The sequence below is a fragment of the Chiloscyllium plagiosum genome, unplaced genomic scaffold (genome assembly GCF_037043375.1).
Source record: "Chiloscyllium plagiosum isolate Xiang-an unplaced genomic scaffold, Cpla_swu_hap1 HiC_scaffold_4, whole genome shotgun sequence".
Lineage (NCBI taxonomy): Eukaryota > Metazoa > Chordata > Chondrichthyes > Orectolobiformes > Hemiscylliidae > Chiloscyllium > Chiloscyllium plagiosum.
In genome coordinates this window covers 109560693-109582962 of record NW_028270142.1, presented here as the reverse complement: position 1 = coordinate 109582962, position 22270 = coordinate 109560693, and the positions used below count along the sequence as shown (strand labels likewise).

At 40.7% G+C, this 22270-nt stretch overlaps 1 protein-coding gene across 1 annotated transcript in view; it reads left to right on the top strand.

Annotated features, from left to right (window-relative positions):
* LOC122548960 (myosin light polypeptide 6-like) overlaps positions 1-20639 on the top strand; it is a 29558-nt gene extending 8919 nt beyond the window's left edge. The window contains exons 4-7 of the mRNA XM_043687982.2: positions 9456-9629; positions 16614-16691; positions 17402-17446; positions 20384-20639. Coding sequence (XP_043543917.1) covers positions 9456-9629; positions 16614-16691; positions 17402-17430 — 281 coding nt within the window. The 3' untranslated portion in view covers positions 17431-17446; positions 20384-20639. The remainder of the gene's footprint in view (positions 1-9455; positions 9630-16613; positions 16692-17401; positions 17447-20383) is intronic.
* Positions 20640-22270: the final 1631 nt, after the last annotated feature.

Genomic DNA, 22270 nt, shown 5'->3' with positions numbered 1-22270 from the left:
TGGTTTGTGACAACCAAGAAGATTGAGGATTGTGGAGACTGAAGGGGTGAGTCCTCAAAACGTGACAGAGAGGCAGGAAGGAGCGATCATAGTGTTTTTGTAAGAAATCACAATAAAGAAAAGATCATAGAGGGTTTTAGGATTGATTGGGAAAGCAATCATGAGGATATAGCATAGAGGAAAATGTAGCCAGACGGAATTGAACCAAACAGGCAGATCAGGAAAAGGGAAGAGGCCAAAGGGGCAAGTTAATAGGAAGTGTTTTGGAAGGAGACTGCTTTTAAATACAGGGAGGAGAGATCAGGAATGGATTGATTGCATCGATAGATAAATCTCTGGAGGGGTGCTTCCAGGAGGTGATTGTGGTTGGAAAAATCATAGGAATATAGGGCTTACAAGTAGAAGTAGGCCATTCAGCCTTTCAAGCCTGTGCCATCATTCATAAGGTGATAGTTATGGTTCCGGTTGCACTTTCCTGTTTTCCCTTATAACCCCTTGATTCCCTGGCGAGTCAGAAATGTATTTAATTAAATCTTAAGTAAGTTGAATGACCCAGCTTCCACTGCTCATTGGGGAAGTGAATTGTACATATTAACAATCCTCAGAAAAAAACAAATCTCAATTCCATCTTTAAAATGAGACATCTTATTCTTTTTTTATAGATATTTTTATTGAAAATTTAACATTTTTATAAGTTTACAAAAAAACCCAAGTATAAACATTGATATACAATTAAATCTTAAATAAATAATAACCAAAATTTAACAAAAGAAAAATACCGAGAGAAAAAAACAAAACTCAACTAACTACTAATCTAACCTACAACTAACCAGAGTGTGTAATTAAGTCTCTTACATTATTCAAATAAGAGAAAAAAAATGACGGATAACACAGAAATTGGATAGTGAGATATATGCTCAGAATGTATTAACATCAGATCGTAACAAAACCCGTATTTGTGCGGGATCCCTCTCCCAAGGGGCCCTCGACCAGCCAGGTTCGCCATCTCAATTAAATAAAAGCCCTTGTTAGGATGGCCGAAATATCTGTATTTATATAATTCAAGAAGTTACGGGGAATACATTCCATAATTAATCTGTGCCAATTTGAAAGTCCAGGGGGGGCCCTCAGCCACCCAGTTTACCAAAATACTTTCCTCGCACAGAAAGAGAGAATAGAAAATAATCTCTTCCCGTGCATATCCAGGGAGGGTAAGTTCTAAAAGCCCAAAAGGAGAAATACAGGGTCCACTCTAATTCCCGTTCCTAAGATTTCTGTCAGGGTACTTGCTACTTTAGTCCAGTATCTACGGATCTTATGACAGGTCCATAGGCAATGTACAAGAGTGCCCACCTCTATTTTATATTTGGGACACATTGGAGATGCTCCTGCCTTAAATTTTGCCAATCACTCCGGTGCTATATGGGCCCTATGAAGTATCTTCAGCTGAATAGCCTGAGTTCTGTTACAGATGGTGATTCTTCTGGCATTTTCCCAAATGTCATTCCATGTTTCTATAGAGATTTCTAGTCCCAAATTCTGATCCCATGTTTTAAGCAGATTGTCCATATCTCCCGATACTTCATCATGTAGTAAATGATAAATAGTACTGACGGAAGATACCCCCATTGGCTGTAGCACTCTACATTCTCTATCTGATTTATAAAGACTATCTAATAGCGTAGTCTTCTTCTGTATATAATCTCGAATTTGGAAGTATCGAAAGAGGTCTCCATTAGGTAATCCGAATTTCTGACGCAGCTGTTCAAAAGACAGCAGGACCCCTTCTTTAAACAGATCCCCTAAACATGAGATACCCCTGGATCTCCAGAATTTGAAAGTGGCATCTGTAAACCCCGGTTGAAATCCCCATGCTCCCACTATCGGAGCATAAGGGGATGTTTTATGTGAGTTGCCCTCATTTTGCCACATTATATTCCAAGCTTTAATTGTGTTTAGTATTATAGGGTTTTTACAGTGATGTGTAATGATTTTCCTCTTGTCTGAAAATAAAAGGTTAATAAGTGGGCATTTTACTTGAGAAGCCTCGATGTCCAGCCAGATTGATTGCAGGTCAGACAAGACCCAATCAGCTATGTAACTTAATAGGGAACTTAACTGATACTTCCTAAAATCTGGAAAATCCAGTCATCCCCTTGCCTGTGGAAGATGGAGCTTCTTCAGTTTAATGAGAGGCCGTCTATGAATCCAGATAAAGGAACCCAACTTGCCATATAATTTACGTAGTGCCAGCCTCGGCAACATCACCAGAAGCATTCTCATAGGGTATAGGAGATGGGGCAGGACATTCATTTTAATTACTGCTATTCTACCCAGCTAGGAAGTTGGAAGATCTCCCCATCGTTGGAGGTCCTGCCTTATCCTCTCCAGTAAATGCACAAAGTTAGCCTTGTATAACTGACTAAATACTGGGGTAATAAAAATGCCTAAATATAAGAAACCCTCCAGGGACCATCGAAAGGGAAAGTGGGATTCGTCCAATAAGTGGGATGTAATGGCAAGGCCACCCATTGGCATAGCCTCCAATTTTGAAAAATTAATTTTATAGCCTGAAAATGCACTAAATGTATTAATAACTTGGATTAAGCGAGGCACAGACATCAGGGGATTACTGAGAAATAGAAGAACATAATCTGCATAAAGGGTAATTTTATGTTTACCTGTATCAATCCTCGGGGCCATTATATTAGGGTCAGCCCATATAGCTTCTGCTAGTGGTTCAATTATTAGCGTAAATAACAATGGCGAGAGGGGACATCCCTGACGGCAGCCCATATCCACACTGAAACTATCTGAGCCTAACCCATTGGCAATCACAACTGCTTTGGGATCACTATACAATGTTGAGACCCATTTGGTAAACATCTTTTCAACGCCAAACCTTTCCAATGTGTAAAACAAATATGACCATCAACCCTATCGAATGCCTTTTCCGTGTCTAATGAGACTACTACTCCTGGTATCTTTCCCTGATGGCAGGCTTGAATCACATTCAAAACCCTTCTAATATTATTGGATGATCTGCGGCCCTTAATAAACCCCATCTGATCCTCTTTTATAATATGTGGCAATACCCTTTCTCGTCTCAAAGCTCACGTTTTAGAGAGGATTTTAAAATCTACATTTAGCAAGGATATTGGTCTGTATGACGCGCAATCTTCTGGGTCCTTTCCTTTTTTAAGGATAAGAGAGATATTTGCCTCTTTCAGCGAAGGCGGGAGACAGCCCTGACTGTATGAATAGTTATACATGTCCATAAGTGGACCAGCCAATATTCCTGTAAATTCTTTATAGAATTCAGCTTGAAAGCCATGTGGACCAGGTGCCTTACCGCTCTGAAGTTGCCTGATTGCGTCAAGTATTTCTTGGATTGTTAGGGGAACATTCAAGACCAATACCTGTTCCGGAGTTAGGTCCGGAAAGGTCAAGTTTTTAAAAAATGATTGCATCCTCCTAGTCCTGTCTTCACAATCCTGCGATTTATATAAATCAGAATAAAATTTTCTAAAGATTGCGTTAATCCTTTTATGATCATGAGTCAAAATACCCGTACTTTCCTTGATAGATGTGATAGTTTGAGGGGCCTTTTTATTCTTTGCAAGAAATGCTAAGTATCTACCAGGTTTGTCGCCAAATTCATATAACCTTTGTTTTGCAAATAATATTTCCCTCTTAGCCGTTTGGGTAAGCGTGGTGTTTAGAGCTGTCCTAAGGGCCATAATCCTTTGTAATTTGATAATAGAAGGTCTGTCAGCGTATGCAGTTTCAGCCGCTTTTAAGTGAGCTTCAAGCAGACGCTGTTATTCTCCCTTTAATTTTTTCTGGGTCGCTGAGTATGAGATGATCAAACCTCGCGCGTAAGCTTTGATGGTCTCCCACATCATTGATGGGTTGCTAGCCGTACCTAAATTAATTTCTAAAAAAGTTTTAAATTCTTGAGAGAAGTACTTTACAAATTTACTATCTTTCATCAGGAAGGGGCCCATATGCCAATGCCGGGGGGATGTCTCATTGTTCCTCGCCTTGATTTCCATATATACAGCAGCGTGATCGGAAATTGCGATACTGCCTATTTTACAGATGATATGGAATTTAAAAAAAATTAAGGGGGCAAAAAACATATCAATTATGGTATGAAATTTAAGTGGATAGGAGTAAAAAGAAAAATCTCTGCCCTGTGGATGAAGACATCTCCATACATCTACTAGTCCTAATTCTTTGTTCAGATCCACCAATTGTCTAGTTCTGGGAGATACTCCTGCAGTACTCTTGGGAATCCTATCTATTTCCGGATCCATAATACAATTAAAGTCTCCCCCTATAATTGTATGACGAGCACCGAGAGCCATCAATTTTGAGAAGGCTACTGTTATAAATTTAAAAGGATGTGCCAGGGGGGCAATACAAATTTAAAATCCCATATTCCTCTCCATTTATAAGGGCTTTAATCAGAATATATCATCCAGATTCATCCTTTATCTGATTTAGGATTTTGAAAGGGAAATTCTTCCGAATAAGAATAATAACTCCCCTGCTTTTTGAGCTAAAAGAAGAAAAAAAGGCCTGACCAAATCCACCCTGTCGTAATTTCAAGTGTTCTTTATCCAACAAGTGTGTCTCCTTGTAGGAGAGCTATATCAACCCTTTCTTTCTTGAGATTTGATAATATTTTCTTCCTTTTGACTGGTGAATTACTCCCCTTGACATTCCAGGTGCACCACTTAACCGACTGATCAACCATAATTTGTCCGGGCAAATCCGAGACCCCTCGGGAGGGGAAACCCAATCCAGAACATCCTGAGCATAGAGCATATAAAATTCACAAAATAAAGGCTCTCTAATACACTCACAACAGTATAATAAAAAAACTATTTCTAAATAAAAACAATATAAAACGTAATTAAATGGAGATGTTCCCACTTGTTGCTAGGGGGTATCATTTCCTTTCCAAAGTCCAGCATATCCTCTCCCAACCAGTGCCCCACCCTTGACCCAGGCGCTCTTCAATAGAATTAAGAAAATTCAAATACACTACAGAGCTATAGTTAACAGTGAGCACCCTACCACCCCCCCCCCCCCACCCACACCAACACCTGGATATATTTGGTAATGTTAATACCATGTATAAACATATATAACTATAAAATTACAACCTCAACAAGTAATAATTAAATATAATAATACAAAATAACAAGGGAAAACAACCCCCGCTCCTAGAGACAGAGATAAAATAGGTTAAGGTAACCACCTCCCCCCACCAACATTAACTAGACCCCTCGGCTTTTATATATATATATATAATAAAAAAAACAAGGAGGGGGGAGAAAATCATTAAGTAGAGAACAAATAAATAAATCCCTCTCCCCACCCCCCAAGATAATATTAAACAGTAAGGTTAAAAAAAAGGGATCAATATATTAAAAAAAGGGGAATGTAAACCGGGGTGGGGGGAAAGCAAACCAACATCAATTATCTCTTACAATTTATCTAAGAGAGTCCAAAAATTCCTTGGCTTTTTCTGGCGATCCGAAGTTATACACGGACCCTTCATGGTTAAAGCATAGCGTTGCTGGGTAGTGCAAGGAGTACTGAATATTTCAGTCCCTTAAACACTTCTTCGCCTCATCGAACGCCTTCCTCTTTCGGACCAGAGCTGGGGAAAAGTTCTGGAATAACATGATCTTGGATCCTTTATCGATCATGGCTTGGGGATCTTTTCCAAGATTTCTGGAGGCTTCTAAGAGTACCTGCCTCTCCTTGTAGCTTTGCAGCCGGAACAAGACCGGGCGTGGGCGCTGGTTCGAGCCGGGCCCGAGTATTGCAACCCGGTAGGCCCATTCTACCCTTACCTGGCCTGATCCAGCCTCCAGATTTAAAAGCTGTGGAAGCCACTGTTCAAGGAACGTTATAAGCTGGCCTTTCTCTTCCTGTTCAGGAAGGCCCAGCAAACGAATATTTTTTCAACGACCTCAATTCTCGAGGTCATCAGTGTGATTCTCTAAGGTCCAGACTCGCTGTTCGAGAGTCTGGACCTAATCCACGGCCGATTCTGCTATAGTCTCGGAGGTCGCGGCCTTTAGCTTTGTCCCTCCGACTCGGCGCTCGATTCCCTTAATGTCTCGGTTGTGCTTTTGCAGCGCGGCTGAGAGTGAGTCCCATCGGCTTTGGGATTCTTCAATAAAAGCGTCGATCTTCGCATCGAGTTTGGAGATGATTTTCACGAGACTCACCACTGTAGGAAAATCCCCCGGGGCTGCTGCGGATGCCTCTGCTGCAGCTGGAGAGGGTGGGGGAGGGGTTCCTGCTTGCTGAGAGCTGCGGGCTCCCTTCCCTTTAGTCATTTTTACTGGAGATTAAATTGTTTAAATTCTATACTAAACAACTAATTACAATAAGTAAAAACTATTTTAAATGATTTGGTGAGTGTGGTGGGGGTGGGTGACCCACTTTGCCTAAGTCTTGGGAGGAGCACTGTAGACTCAGACTTGCTGGGTCACCGTCATCTTGGATCCCCCGAGACATCTTATTCTTAAATAGTCCTTTAGTTCTAGTCTCACACATAACAGTGTCCAAGTCTCCTTAGGATCTATTATGTTTTGATGAAATCACTTGTCATTCTTCTAAACTCCACTGGGTATAGGTCTAAACCTCCCAATCTGTTTTTCATGAGATAAGCCTTTCATCCCAGGAATACATTCAGTGAACCTTCTCTAGACTGCTTCTAATGTAATGACATACTTTTCAAATAATGAGGCCAAAATTGTATACAGTACTCAAAACATGGTCTTATCACAGCCCTAAAGTGTTGCATTAAAACTTCCCAACTTTCAGCTCCATTCCCCTTGCTGTAAAAAGTCAACATATTGTTTGCCTTCCTGACCACTTGTTGTAGCTGCATACTGTATGTGATTTGCAAGGACAATGAAATCGCAAGATGGAGGGGAGTCTAAGGAAGGATGTTTTTGCAGTATTGGAAGATATTGCAAAGAAGGGAAGATCAAGGAGAAAGAAATCATAGAGGGAGAGATCTGGGGGGAGATTGCAGAGAAGGACAAAATTGCATGGAGAAGAAATCAGTCCAAAAGTTTTCAGGAGAAGATGAGAGCAAGAGAATACAGGGAGGAGAGATCACAGATTGAGAATAACTGAATTAGATATCACAGGAAATGATTGGAGGTGGAGAGATTGCAAAAAGAGAGATCACAGATTTGATGACATCACAGGGAAGGTGAGATCATCTGGAGAGTTGATCAAATGAGGAAACATCACAGATTTGTTAAGATCACAGGAAAGAGGGAGCACAAGGAGTCAGAAATCAATGGGAGAGGTGGATCACAGTAGATAGCAAGTACACATTGTACAAAGAGATTGCTAAGTGGGAGAGATGGGGGTGTGGGCAAAGATCGCAGACAAGAAAATAATGCAGGTGAGTGCCCACAGGAAACGATTAAGGAGGAGATGGGCAACATTAGGGATGGTGATCTGGCAGAGTTAGATAGTTAACCAGGGCATTTCAGCAGGCTCATGTAGCAGAAATTACAGGATCAGAGAGATCACAGTAATATCGAGATTGAAGAAGGAGAGATCAAAAAGGAGAGATGACATGGATGGAGTGATTGGATTCATGAAGGGAAAAAATGTAGCAGATTTGTTTAAGGGCCTATGCATGAAATTTCTTTTCCCTTAGTCTATAAGCAAGTCAAGTCAAAATCTTGGAACTTTCTCCCTGACTGTATTGTGGGTGTACCTATACCAAATAGATTGCAATGATTCAAGAAGGTAGCTCATTGCCCCCTTCTCAAAGGCACAAAGACAAGTAGGGATGGGCACCAAATGCTGGCCCAGCTAGCAATACCCACATGCTCTGAGTGAATAAGGAAAAAGGAACTCTGGGAGCTTCTGACCCTAATTTGGCTGATGTTTAAGTCTGAGGCACAGTAGCCATTTAAATTGATGATGACCATCTTATTTTTGTCAGAAGTCATACAACACCAGGTTACACTTGAGAATGTGGCGCTGGAAAAGCACAGCAGGTCAGGCTGCATCCAAGAAGTAGGCATAAGCCCTTCATCAGCTCATTCCTGATGAAGGGCTTATGCCTGAAACGTTGATTCTCCTGCTCCTCAGATGCTGCCTGACCTGCTGTGCTTTTCCAATGCCACACTCTCGACTCTGACCTCCAGCATCTGCGGCCCTCACTAACTAGTCCAACAAGTTTATTTAAAATCACAAGTGTTGCTCCTTTGTTAGGTGAAGTCACTTCAGCTGACAAAGGAGCAGCACTCAAAGCTTGTGATTTAAAATTAACCTGTTGGACTGTAACCTTGTGTCATGTGACTTCTGACATTGTCCATCCCAATCCAACACTGGCACCTCCACATCATTGCTACCAACTTATCTTTGCACAGAGAGTTACTCACCCAACAATAAACTCCGTGTGGTTAAACTCAAAATAGACATGGTCATGGCACAAGGTGTTTGAACTTCTCATTTTGTCAAATTTAACTTTACCCTGGCCTTTTCCCACCTGTTATCGGGAGGAGGCAAGGGGAGGAGGCTGAGTCCAAAACTTAACCACAGAGTATCTAGTTCTCAGAGATGTGCAATGCCTTCCCAAGACATTTTCAGGGTTTCAAGTAACCGGGTGTGGAAAATTTGACTTATAAAAAAAGGCTGGATAGGCTGGGAATTTTTGCACTGGAGTGTAGGAGGTTGAGAGGTGACCTGATAGAAGTTTATAAAATAATGAGAGGTATAGATAGAATTAATGGTAGTTGCCTTTTCCCTAAGATGGGGAATTTCAAGACAAGGGGGAATAATTTTAAGGTGAGAGGAGAGAGATTTAAACAAGACATATGTGGCAAAGCTCTTACACAGTGGGTGATTTGAGTGTGAATGAACATCCTGAGGCAGTGGTGAATGTGGGTACAATTACAACATTAAAAAACATTTGAATGGATACATGAATAGGAAAGGTTTGGAGGGATATGGGCCAGGAGCAGGAAGGTAGGGCTGGTTTAGTTTGTGATTATGTTGGGCATGGACTAGTTAGACAAAAGGGTTTGATTCCATGCTATGTGACTCTAAGACTCTGTGTAACATTGATTTTTTTAAAAAACACCCATATGGCTACCACATGGTACCTGTATTCTCTCTGTATTGAAAGCATAGGTCAACCCTCCTGGTTAGAACTTTTGAGTCAAATCTAATTAAACAGCATTGGTCTGATTATATAATTAATGACAACTGATTTGTTCCAGCTCAGATCCATGACATTTCTCCTTTGCAACATTTTGGATAAACATACAGTATCAGACATTGATTGCTCAGCTTACCAATTCACATGATTTGACATGCAAGTTGCACCCAGTTATGCATTGTTCTTATAATTACTTTTAAAATAAAAAGTACTTTTGACTTACTTTATTTTCCAGAGATGAACTCCAAGATGTTGGACTTTGACACCTTTCTGCCAATGCATCAACATATTTGCAAGGTTAAGGACCAGGGCACATTTGAAGACTTCGTTGAAGGTCTGAGAGTGTTCGACAAGGAAGGAAATGGCAAAGTAATGGGGGCAGAACTTCGCCACGTCTTAGCTACATTGGGTGTGTATCTCAGTACCAACTGAGTTCTGGTTAAGTGTCAAAAAGTGTAAGTTCAAAGTCACTTGCCTCATGAAATTCAGAGGCAACAACACAATATTGATTGTCCCTGAACTGGAGTCCTCCAGATCTTAAACCTGTTGCCCATTATTTGTTTGCCACTATTTATTATATTTTTCTTTTGGCAGGATGGGTGAAGAGAGCAGTTAATAAAGCAAACAGTTTTGGATTTGATTATGATGGGTGTGTACATGGATTATGATAGAGTACAAGAGCAAGGAGGTAAAGTTGAACTTGTTAAGACATTCATGAGACCTCAACTGGAGTATTGTTTACAGTTCTGGTGATACACTGCAGTAGGGATATATACAAACGGGAGAGAATTCAGAAGTAATTTGCAAGAATGGTTCCAGGGATGAGACAGATCAGTTCTAAGGACAAGTTAGGAGAGGCTAGGGCTATTTCTCTTGGAGAAAAAGAAGGCCAAGAGGAGATCTTGGCCATGAGGGGTGGGATTGAGTAGATAGGTAGAAACTGTTCCCTCTTGTAAAATAATCAAGAATGAGAGGGCTCAAGCTCAAGTGATTTGCAAAACAAGTGTGATCACATTGAATGGTTCAAGTCTGGAATGCTCTGCCTGGAAGTGTGGTGGAGTCAAGTTCAATTGAAGCATTTAAGAGGATACTGGATGATTATGATACTGAACAATGTGCCAAAGTATAGGGAAAAGGTGGACGAGGTGGCACAAAGACGTTTTGAGAGCTGGTGCGAACACAATGAGTCAAAAATCCTTGTTTTGCACTATAGCACATTTTTGTTCATTGATGCCAAGTGGTACTTGTCTTTTGAAAGTCTATCAGACATTGGCTATAATTCCCTTGTCAAATCTTTCTGTAACTTCATTATCTTAACAATCGTTCTATTTGAGCAAGGTAAAACAAGATCTCTCTCAGTTATTAGACCAAAGCAAATATCTGAAACGCACAGAAAAGTTGATTATCTTTTTTAGCGTTTTCCACACTCCAATCATTATTCAGACACAGCCGATAAAAGAAATATCCCCTCCAGTGTCTTAGGTTAATTTATTAAGTTCTTTCATTCAGTCAGGAGAAAATAATCAATCTCACCCTAGATGTCGCTGCCTTTATCAGCTTCTGTCCTATATCTCCTCCCAAGCCTCTCTGAGAATGTTTTCATTAATATTGTCTCCTGTTTACAAGGTGCCTACTGACACTAGCCTGAAGTTGCTTTTAGTATGAAGATATAATTTATCCCTTACGGTCTAAATGTCACCACCAACATCATAAGTCTTGCCTCCCCCTGCCCCTTAATCTCCCCACTTCTCCCTTTGATGGTACAGCCTGTGAAGGTCCTTCTTCTGACAGTGGCTCTGAACTCGAACCAGGCCTTCACCTAGCGGCAAAAGTAGGAACAGGAACTGTACAGCTCCTTGTACTGACTACCTGCTGCCACTAGATGGAGCGTGGTCAACCCAAAAATACGGCGGGTGGATTTTTATCTCCTGGATTGTAGAGAGGATAATGGTATGTTGTACAGTACTTATTTTAAAAGTAATGAGGTGTTCTCTTTTGTAAGTTATTTCAGCTAGGAACGCACAGCTGTAATGTATTGTTTGATCTTTCAACTTGTACATTTTTTTTCTAAAGACAAAAAGATGTGGAAAATACATTTACATCTGAATGATTCACTTATTTGAGTTTCAGGGACACAGTGACAACTTTAAATAAGAATTGACTGTAGCTAGATCATATGCTAAAGATGGAATTGCCCTCACTCCAGCATAAATTTCAGGAGCAAGGTCTTCTCTGCTTAGTTGGGTTGCTCCACTTTAACTTTTCAGGCGATGACCCACAAATTAATATGAAGTGAGGATGAGTGCCCTTCTCCAGGAGCAGGTAGGAGGCTGGAGGGACACAGCAAGCCAGGCAGCATCAAGAGGTGGAGAAGTCAACGTTTCAGGTGTAACCCTTCTTCAGGACAGGAGCAGGAGCAGGCTAGTCAATTGGACGGCTGCACCTCTATACCAGCCACAGGCAATAGGGAGAAGGTGAAAGGTAGAGGAACAATGAATGTCCCAAAACTCAGATAATTATGTCCGAGATCTTGCCAGGACCAGGTAGGCGTGTCCCAGCGAATGATGGAAGTGCATCTTGCTCATGGGCATAGGATTTTATATGTTTCTATGAGATCCCCCTCTCCCATTCTTCTAAATTCCAGCAATATAAGCCCAGTCGATCCAGTCAAGCCTGGAGATCTCCAGCCTCTGTGGAGTTATTTCACATTCTAGATTAGAGTGGTGCTGGAAAAGCACAGCAATTCAGGCAGCTTCTGAGGAGCAGCAAAATCAACGTTTCGGGCAAAAGCCCTTCCTTTTGCCCGAAACGTCGATTTCACTGCCTCTTGGATGCTGCCTGAACTGCTGTGCTTTTCCAGCACCACTCTAATCTAGAAGCTGGTTTCCAGCATCTGCAGTCATTGTTTTTACGGAGTTATTTCACAGTTCACCAGGGGTTGTGTTGTACCAGTTTTCCCCCGTTTTCCCACCCTTCCACCTTTTCACGATGTTCCTTTTCAAATACTTGTTGAACTCACCTCTAAATAGCACTGTAGATATTTTTCTCAAGGTGCAGATAAGAGAGTTCAGGACTGTGTCTGGGTCAAAAACCTGCCCCCATCTGTGTGGGGGAACTGTCACTCACTTGTTTTGCCTCAGTGATCATTTATGGTTAAACTCCATTACCATTTAAGGAGATGAAATGTAGAATGCAGATGGATGAACTAAGATGGGCTGAAAGACCTTATTCATTGTTTGCAACTCAACAAATGGCCATTGGATGCATCAGCCTAAATTTTAACTCCTAGTAAGGTTGTTTGTATGGATAGTGAACTAAGTACTATCACTCTACTGCACAGAGCCCAGGGGAGTTTAGTTCCTGGGATTACTCTGCAGGGATGCCATCGATCTGTGGATCCAGCTTAGGCCTAAGCACCTTTAAGGATCTGGATCTACTCGCTAGCAGGTCAATGTCATTTGGGTGCTGTTTGGAAAGGAGCTTTCATGGAGAAAGCACAACAGTTTCACCTGAGCATCCTCAGACTAAAATTACTGGAGTGCTACGCTATCATCCTCAGAGACTGATCCGCACATTTTTTTTAAAAAGCTGCTATTTTAATCAGGTGCCTGGTCCACCTGCTTAAAGGGACAGGACAAAATGGCAACCCATGGGACTAGCAGGGTAAGTTGTTGCTTCCATTTTAACTGCTTACCCATACAAGTCAAAATCAATCCTATTGTGCCAATGTATCTCTCTGCTACAGTCTGAATGCTACTTTAAAAAAAATAGTATTAAAAAGTAAATTTAGAATAGATTCAGAAATAGTTTCTTCATGCAAACACCGATAAATGACTGGAAACCCCTGCCACCGAAGGAAATTGAGGAAGATATTAATATCCGCAAAGGATGTTTGGTTTTGATGGACTGGTCATGGACTTGATTACCTTTTCTTGGAAAAGAACTGAGGGAAACAAAACTAATCAGAAGTAGTTAAGAGGCAAATTTAGTCTGTATCACAGTGAGAGACTGGACTCTGTTCCAGGCATCCAAGGGTTTTTCTGAGAGTTTAGCTCATTCAAAAAAATCCCCACTACCGCCGAGCAACATACATACTTTAATACGCCCTTGAATGGGCTGAGGGGGTACTGTCTCATTCTCTGCAACTGCCTGGGACATTTGCCAACTTACTGGTGGAGAGGGAGGGGTGAAGGACAAAAGATGTTTTGGGAATTAGATCAGAAGAACTAAAATAGAAACAGACGCTAAGACAAAGTGACCTCCAACATCATGGACACGGTGAGAACGGGGGGAATGGGGAGGGGGCTAAGATATTTAATGACTGATCTGACCTTCTCAAATGTTTGGTGAACAGCAGGAGGGTTATGCTTATTAAAAACAGTTTGCTGCATATGTCATTTTTCTTTCCCTCTACCCTACTAAGTTCTAGCAATGTAATAGATTCCAGTATAAGAATACTTCTTTTTAAGGAGAAGAAAATGCCATTGAGTTCAACAAACCTGAACTTTTCTGATAGATCATTGCTACCAAATCCCTTCTCATTATATTCCTCAACGAATTGTCTTCAGAAACACACTTAATTACCTACTGCCTCTGGCACATTTGGTGCAGCAACAACTTTCACAATCTGACCCCCTTTGTATAGGAAGACTGTTATTTGAAAAGTAACAATGTGCACAGTTACAAGGAGGAGGCAGGAGGATGGCATTAAGTGCGATGCTCATTGAGAGAGCCAGTGCTGACATGATGGAATGAATCTCCTTCTGTGATTTAATAACTCTGAGATTCTGTAGTAAATACAGCAAGGCTTGTAATGTATAAAGCATCCAATGAGTTTTTTGAATGACAGCCTTTTTAACAGACTCCACTGGATCTGAAATGGGATGTAAGAAACCACTGTGTAAATAACAATTCTATTTTCCTCAGACTGGGATGGGAGCAGGTCTTCCTCCTCAGGTAAAAGCAAAGTAAAGTTCTTCACCCAAAGAATGGTGAGAACATGGAACTCATAGCTCCAGGAAATGGTTGAAATAAATAGTATAGATGCATTTAAGGAGCAACTAGCCAAGCACATGAGGCAGAAGGGAGCAGCTGGTTATGAAATATTTCAATGAGCAAAAATGGGAAGAAGTTCAAGTGAAGCTTGAACACCAGCATGGACAGGCTTGGCTGAATGGTCTGTTTCTGTGCTTTAAAGCACATGTAACCTGATGTAAATTTACAGTAGGAGCCCGATGATATCTTCAAACTCCAATCGGCTACTAGAGATATTATTATTACCAGCTTCAGGTGGGTAGGTTACAACCTAAGGCACAGAGACCCACTTGGATATCGTTTAGTCAATTTCAATTGCCCAATGCCCCTTCAGTGTCAGCAGCTAATTTGATCACAGAGAAGAACCTAATTCCTTCCTGAATCCACACCTGCATATGACCCCATTTTCTAATAAGTCTCATGAGAGTGTGGTTAGGAGCAGAAACCTTAGCTCAAAGGTGCTTAGACCAGTTGTAGCACCATAGTTATTGTTCACCATCTGAGAATAGCTGGCTCAGCACACATAAACCATTTCCCAGTTCACATTATGAACACATCAAGTGTTTGGAGTCAAAACCTCGTGTAATGTCTAAAAGATTTATCCTGCTACGCTCCGCTCTCACTGTTACCAGTATTACTCTGACAATGGTTCATCCTTCATCTTATTCTGCTCCGTGTCCATCAGACCTCAGTCAGTGGAAATAATAGACAATAAATCCCGTAAAATCACCATATATTGTTGGCCTAAAATGTGTAAGGGTGCCCAGAAGTGTATATACCACATATCTCTGACTTGAATCACAGCCAGTGAATTGCCTCAATGAAGTACAGTCAGCATTGTTCCCTTGTCAAAAACAGCAATGAAATGTATTCTGATGTTCCACAAATAGCAAATGGATGAATGACCTGATAATCAGCAGTTTCTTTGTTACTTTGGTAAGATTTATGGAGAAATCTCGGCCATGACATGGGAGAATTCCTTTCCTTCAAACAGTGCCAGGAGATAAGTCAATCTGAAAAGACATCAAAAAGAGTTTACCTTTAACGGTGAACTAAACTCCATGATGAATTAATATTTCAGGCCAGAATGTGTACTCAGTCCATACTGTTCTTCTACAAAACTTTTAGTTTTGGTTCTGTCTCTAAAGTCTGATGTTTCAAAATTACTTTTGAACTCTGAACTCCTGAAGAAAATGCACCCTATTTGGTCATTTATTTACAAATCATAAGCCTAAATTTGATGTAGAGGGTTGAATGGAGGGAAATGCAGTCTAAAAAAAAATCCAGAGTCTTGCTATAACTCTAAGAGAACACCCCTGAACTGCATATCCTGAGTTCCTGCCAACTCTGGAAGTTCTTGTTTGGCCATGGGTCAATGTGTCAGGCTGAAGCCATCCTATCACTGCTGGAACCATATGCCTACTCAGCAGAGCAGACATCAAGATTCTTAGTGACCTGCTGCATACTGCAAACTCTCATCACTATGAAAGGACAGGGCCTGCCTCCAGTGATACGCTGAATGGTTGAGCAGTAGACAGAGAAGAGAAGGTGCAACCTGGATAGCTCCTTTCTATCTAAGCTCTTCCTTGACTGACTCACCTGAGTGTGATAACAGTAACCACAATGCCAATTTCCCCATTAACCAACAGGCCCACGTTCTCTCTGACCACCACAGTGATCACAGTGCAAAGGGAAAACCCTCCGCAAAATAAACATGCTGAACCTATATATATTCACATATGTAAGAAGTCAAAACCTAGAGAGTCATTTTTGAGGTCAGAAGTTAAAGGACAGTTTTTACACAATAATAAGTGGTTGAAATGTAGGCTTATTGGCTGATTGAGATTATGGGTTTCATTGCAGTGTTTTCATTTATTGCTCATACCTAGTTGCTTGCTACAGCATTTTAAAAGGAGCCACCACTATGTCACATTTTGGCCTACATCTGTACCAGTGAATGTTTTATGATAATCTTTTATTTCATTGTGACTTTTATTGATAGCAGCTTTTATATCTTAAATCTTAAACTCTATTCAACTTCTTAAAATATTATGGTGTGATATCACAATCAGGACAAGAGGCCCACCAATAAAAACACTTGAGACACACATTCACTTTTCTCCTCTTAACCATAGGTTTTTCCCCTTTACTTACTGGGAACCAAAGGATGTCAGGGACACTTCCCACAAACTCTAATCAACAACTTCCCTTTCAACTGGATCATAGTTCAGGAATAATGAAACAGGGTGTAAAGGAAGAATAAAAGGTAAAGGATTGAGTTGGATCCTCCAGCTGTTAATCAAGATGAGGGTTTACTTTTGTTCTTGATGCTAACATCACCATTCATGGTTTTTCAAAGGTGAGAAAATGACAGAGGATGAAGTGGAACAGCTGATGGCTGGACAGGAAGATGCTAATGGATGCATCAGTTACGAAGGTGGGTTTGTTAAAATCAGTGTCAAAAGCTGATGCAATGGATAAAAGCAGTGGCCCTTTTGATCAGAGTGATTCTGTACAGGAAAATCACTGATTTACACGCCAGGAGTTTGTATTTAGTTGGGAGACTACATTTGATTTCAACACCTTTGGATGATATAGGGACAAACATCGCCCAGATTCTCAGTTCTGAGTGCTATTGGCAACTCCTGCTGGAAAATGTACTTGTGTGAATCAGGTTTGGCTGTGAAGCTGCTGACATGTCCCATTTTTGTTCACTACAAAAATACCTGCAATCTCAGAATAATGAATATTCATTGTAAATTGTTCATCCATTAAGCCACACTTTTGCTTTTTCTATAAAAAACATCAGTGGAAGAAAGAATTCCTCTTTTGTAATCTTCAATCAGCTACCACAACAAAGTCGGTGGACCCCTTTGGAGAGTAAAGTAGTTTTCACTGGACACTTGGGAGCTCAGTACTATCCATGAGGCTTGGTTTCCTGTAAAGCTCACTGCTAGCTTTATGGCTATCAATGTCCCTCCAGAAGCTTATGGCCTTACCAGTGAAATAATTGAAGTAGACAGTGTTTACAATATTGAAACTCCTGACAGATTGGGTACTGATATTGATAAACTGAAAACCAAGACTGTAATCTCATTTCAAGCTAAATTTTCGACATTATTAATCAATTTTTTTATTACTTTGCAGCTTTTGTAAAGCACATCATGGCTGGCTGAAGACTAGAAGCGATAGGTAAGCATGTTTCCTTTCCTTCAAATATCTAATTAATATTGGCTTTGCTGCTGAGGTTGATAACTTGATCCATAGGATTTGGGATGAAATGTTACAGAGTGATCTGGCTTGTTGTTGAAGTCCCCCAAAGGGCATGTAACAGCTAAAGTTTCAACCTCCTATAAACAAAGCCATTCTCAGAAGAAACTGGGTGGTTACTCTCGATACCGGAATTTTCCAACTCTCACTGGGACCACCATTTCTTGGACAACAGTACAGTTGGTATAGCTAAATAGTGAAAATGGACAAATCTCCTGAGATTGTTGCCTAGTTTTCCTTACCTGCCTGAAGAAATAAAGGAATTTCTGACCATAACCAATTAGTCTAAGTAAGATACCAGATTGACATCAATTGTTTGACTCTAAATCGCTCTTTGAAATGGTCTAGAAACTTCTCATTGTCAACAAGGCTGCTCACAATTACCAGTGCCAGTGAAGTATTTAAATTCAGAGCTGAAAATGTGTTGCTGGAAAAGCGCAGCAGGTCAGGCAGCATCCAAGGAGCAGGAGAATCGATGTTTTGGGCATTAGCCCTTCTTCAGGAATGAGGAAAGTGTGTCCAGCAGGCTAAGATAAAAGGTAGGGAGGAGGGACTTGGGGAGGGGCATTGGAAATGCGATAGGTGGAAGGAGGTCAAGGTGAGGGTGATAGGCCGGAGTGGGGTGGGGGCGGAGAGGTCAGGAAGAAGATTGCAGGTTAGGAAGGTGGTGCTGAGTTTGAGGGTTGGGACTGAGACAAGGTGGGGGGAGGGGAAATGAGGAAACTGGAGAAATCGGAGTTCATCCCTTGTGGTTGGAGCGTTCCTAGGCGGAAGATGAGGTGCTCTTCCTCCAGCCGTCGTGTTGCTATGGTCTGGCGATGGAGGAGTCCAAGGACCTGCATATCCTTGGTGGAGTGGGAGGGGGACTTCCAATGCCCCTCCCCCAAGTCCCTCCTCCCTACCTTTTATCTTAGCCTGCTGGACACACTTTCCTCATTCCTGAAGAAGGGCTCATGCCCGAAACATCGATTCTCCTGCTCCTTGGATGCTGCCTGACCTGCTGCGCTTTTCCAGCAACACATTTTCAGCTCTGATCTCCAGCATCTGCAGTCCTCACTTTCTCCTCGAAGTATTTAAATTCAACCTACTTGCAATTGTCCCCATGGATTTTTAACTTCCTGGAGCAAGCAGAGCTGAAGCTTTCTTTTTATCTTTCACTAATGAGAAGTAAATCTCTCCACAGTGAGATTTAAGCTCATTCATGAGACTATAAATCGAGTTGCATAACCATTACACTATTGTAGCCCCCAGCTGTGAGCTAGAAACGGTTTTAGGAAATTGATATTAAAATATAACTTGATCACAATCGTCCTTCAGGAAAGGAAACCAGCTGTCAATGTCTGGTCTGATCTATCCTTCACTCCAGTTTCACATAATTTAGTTAACTCTTAGGGACATTTCACATGGCTTATGAAGCTCCCTATTTGAAAAGCAGTAACAAAAAGAAGATCCGTAGACACTTATAGAGGCAAAAGGAGACAAGAATTAAATATGATGCTATCAGTATGAATCATGACCTTTGAATAAAAATAATAATAACAATAATAAAGTCACAAATAGGAAACGTACAGAATAAGAGGCATCAATGGACATAAAAGCATTTGGGGAAGCCAAAGCAAATTGGCATCCTGTCCACTAATTTTAAATATCCACTCCCTCCCCTATCATTAGGTATTAGTGTGACTGCAGTGTGCATTAACTATATGATGCAAAGGGCATAGTCTCAGAATAAGGGGACACTTGACATAGATGAGGAGAAATATCTTCTCTCAGAGGGTAGTGAATTTGTAGGATTTTTTTACCATGAAAAGCTGTTGCAATCTGTTTATTAAGTATTTTCAAGGCTGAGATAGAAAAATCTTTAATCATTAAAAGAATCAAGGGTTATGAGGAAAAGGCCAAAATGTGGAGTTGAGGATTACCAGAACCGACATTGAATGGTGCAGAATATTCAGTGGGCTAAATGGTCTACTTCTGCTCCTAAGTCTTAAGAATGCATTACAACAACTTGTCAAGAATTCTTCAACTGCTTTTCCCAATCCCATGACTTCTGTTAACCATATGGACCACAGCTATAGGTGCATGGGAGTGCCATCACTCCCAAGTTCCACACAAATTGCTAATCATTAAAAGATGATCAGAGAGAGCCAATCCTTTGACATCCATATAATATTCTGGAACTGCCAACATAATGACTTCAGAAAAGCACCTTATTGCATGAACTGCAATTGTTCAAGAAGCTTTCACTGTTCCTCAGAGTTTAGATTTCCTACAGTATGGAAACAGGCCACTTGGCCCTACAAGTCCACACCAATGCTCCAAAGAGTAACCCACCCAGACCCATTCCCCTACGGTATATTTACCCTGACCAATGCACCCAACCTCATTGGCAACTTAGTATGGCGAAGTCACTTGACCTGCACATCTTTGAATTGTAGGAGGAAACTAGAGAACCCAGAGGAAACCCACACAGGCACGATGAGAATGTGTAAACTCCAAGCAGGCAGTTGCATGAGGTGGGAATTGAACCTGTGTCACTGTCATTGTGAGGCAGCAGTGCTAACCACTGAGCCACCATGCTGTCCCAAAGTTAGCTAAGGATAGGCACTAAATAACAATGTTACCAGGGTCCCTATATCCCAAGGATTAATCTAAAGAAAGGATTTCCCAAATAGTGAACAAACTTCCGCAACTACAAAAATCACTAAGATTCAAAGTAATTTATTGCATGTGAGCATGTTTCTGAAAAAGCCGTATTTCTTTGCATTTTCCTTGTAGTCTATTGACATTTCGCGGATTTGTTTTGTTGCCTTTGTCTTTCTTTATAACAGCAATATCTCTCTTTATTTAATTTTTCAGAACTGCTCCAGACTATCACTGAATTCCCTCCTTTTGACTGACAGGACTGTCACCCAATGAAACTGTTCTCTCTTACAGCGTTTGGTGATTCCAAACAGCTCTCAAATCCCATGCAACATTTATATATTTAAAATGTTTTGCTCTCTCTCTATCTGTCTGTCTCTGTAATCCTGTTCAGTAACTAACATCAAGGATTTCCTTGTAACGGCCCAAACGTAATTATTTTCTGAGTAATAAAATCAACCTCTGAAATGGTTTAATGAGATCAGTCATTATTTAAACAAATGTATTTAAGATGCTTTCAGTCCAGAATGATGTGTTAAAAATAAAATCTGCACACCATACTTGAGGCTAGAAGCTTTTTCTGGGAAGCTGAATAGACAGGTGCACAGTGACAGCATGGAAAGAGGTCCCTCAGCTCTTTGTGTCTATGCTAGCTGTCTGTACGGACAACTCAGCCAGATCTATACTCTCACCTTTTCATTGTAGCCTGTATATTTTCTTCTTTCCAATAGTTCCAGTAATCCAAAAGTCATCACTGAATCAGTCTCCATCACCCTTTCAGGCAATACATTCTGGATGCTAACCATTTACTGTGTGAAAAATGTGTTTGTCCTTCAGTTTCCTTTTATCCACGTGGTATTCACCTTTAATACATGTCCTTTGGGTGGCAACTTTCAGGTAGCTGAAGTAACTCAAAAGAGGCCAATATCCCATTACCAAGTCACCCTTTATTTACATGTGCACAGTACATTGGTTCTGACTAGCTTGCTCAAAGAATGAGGACACTCTGAAATCTGGCTTATATCTGTCAGCCAGGGCTCCCTGAATGACCCAGGTTAACAACTCAAATCAAAGATCTTGCAGTCAATGAGATACACCTGCCCCTAGTTCTAATCATTACATTGCATTACTATTGGTGGTGTAAGCTGTCTGTCCTAACATACCACCTTCAACTCTTGTCTAAAATCTTAAATCTTTGCCCTTTTCAAATAATGGGAATTTTTTTTCTTGTCTACCTTATCCAAACCTGCCATTATCTTATACAAATCTATCGTTTCAATATCCTTTGCTCCAAGGAAAACTATCTCAGCTTTTCCAACCTAACTAAATTATCTCATCCCTGGAACTATTCTGGTCAGTCTTTTCAAGGGGCTTCATACCTTCCCTAAGTTAAAAATCACACAACACCAGGTTATAGTCCAACAGATTTAATTGGAAGCACACTAGCTTTCGGAGCGACGCTCCTTCATCAGGTGGTAGTGGGAGGGCTCGATCGTAACACAGAATTTATAGCAAAAATTTGCAGTGTGATGTAACTGAAATTATACATTGAAAAATTGAATGTCTGTTAAGCTTTTCATCTGTTAGAATACAGTGATAGTTTCACTTCTTTATGTGTAAATCACAAAACCCTTTTTTTTAAAGTTGCATTCTCGGGTTAGCTGTTAACAATGGTGATAGCAAGTACTTGCAGAGTTACATTGCACTTTGCTCAAAAACTGCATACATTCATGTAGAACTCTGAGCTCAAAAACTGCATGAATTTATGTAAAACTCTATTATCTCACTTTTTAGATTAGAATCAATCTAAACATCAGGTCATAGACAGAGAACACAGGGGGCTTACACCTTCAACATATTGTCTAGCTATCACCATTGTTAACAGCTAACCCGAGAATGCAACTTTAAAAAAAAGGGTTTGTGATTTACACATAAAGAAATGAAACTATCACTGTATTCTAACAGATGAAAAGCTTAACAATCAATTCTTCAATGTATAATTTCAGTTACATCACACTGCAAATTTTTGCTATAAAGTCCATGTTACGATCGAGCCCTCCACAATCACCTGATGAAGGAGCGTCGCTCCGAAAGCTAGTGTGC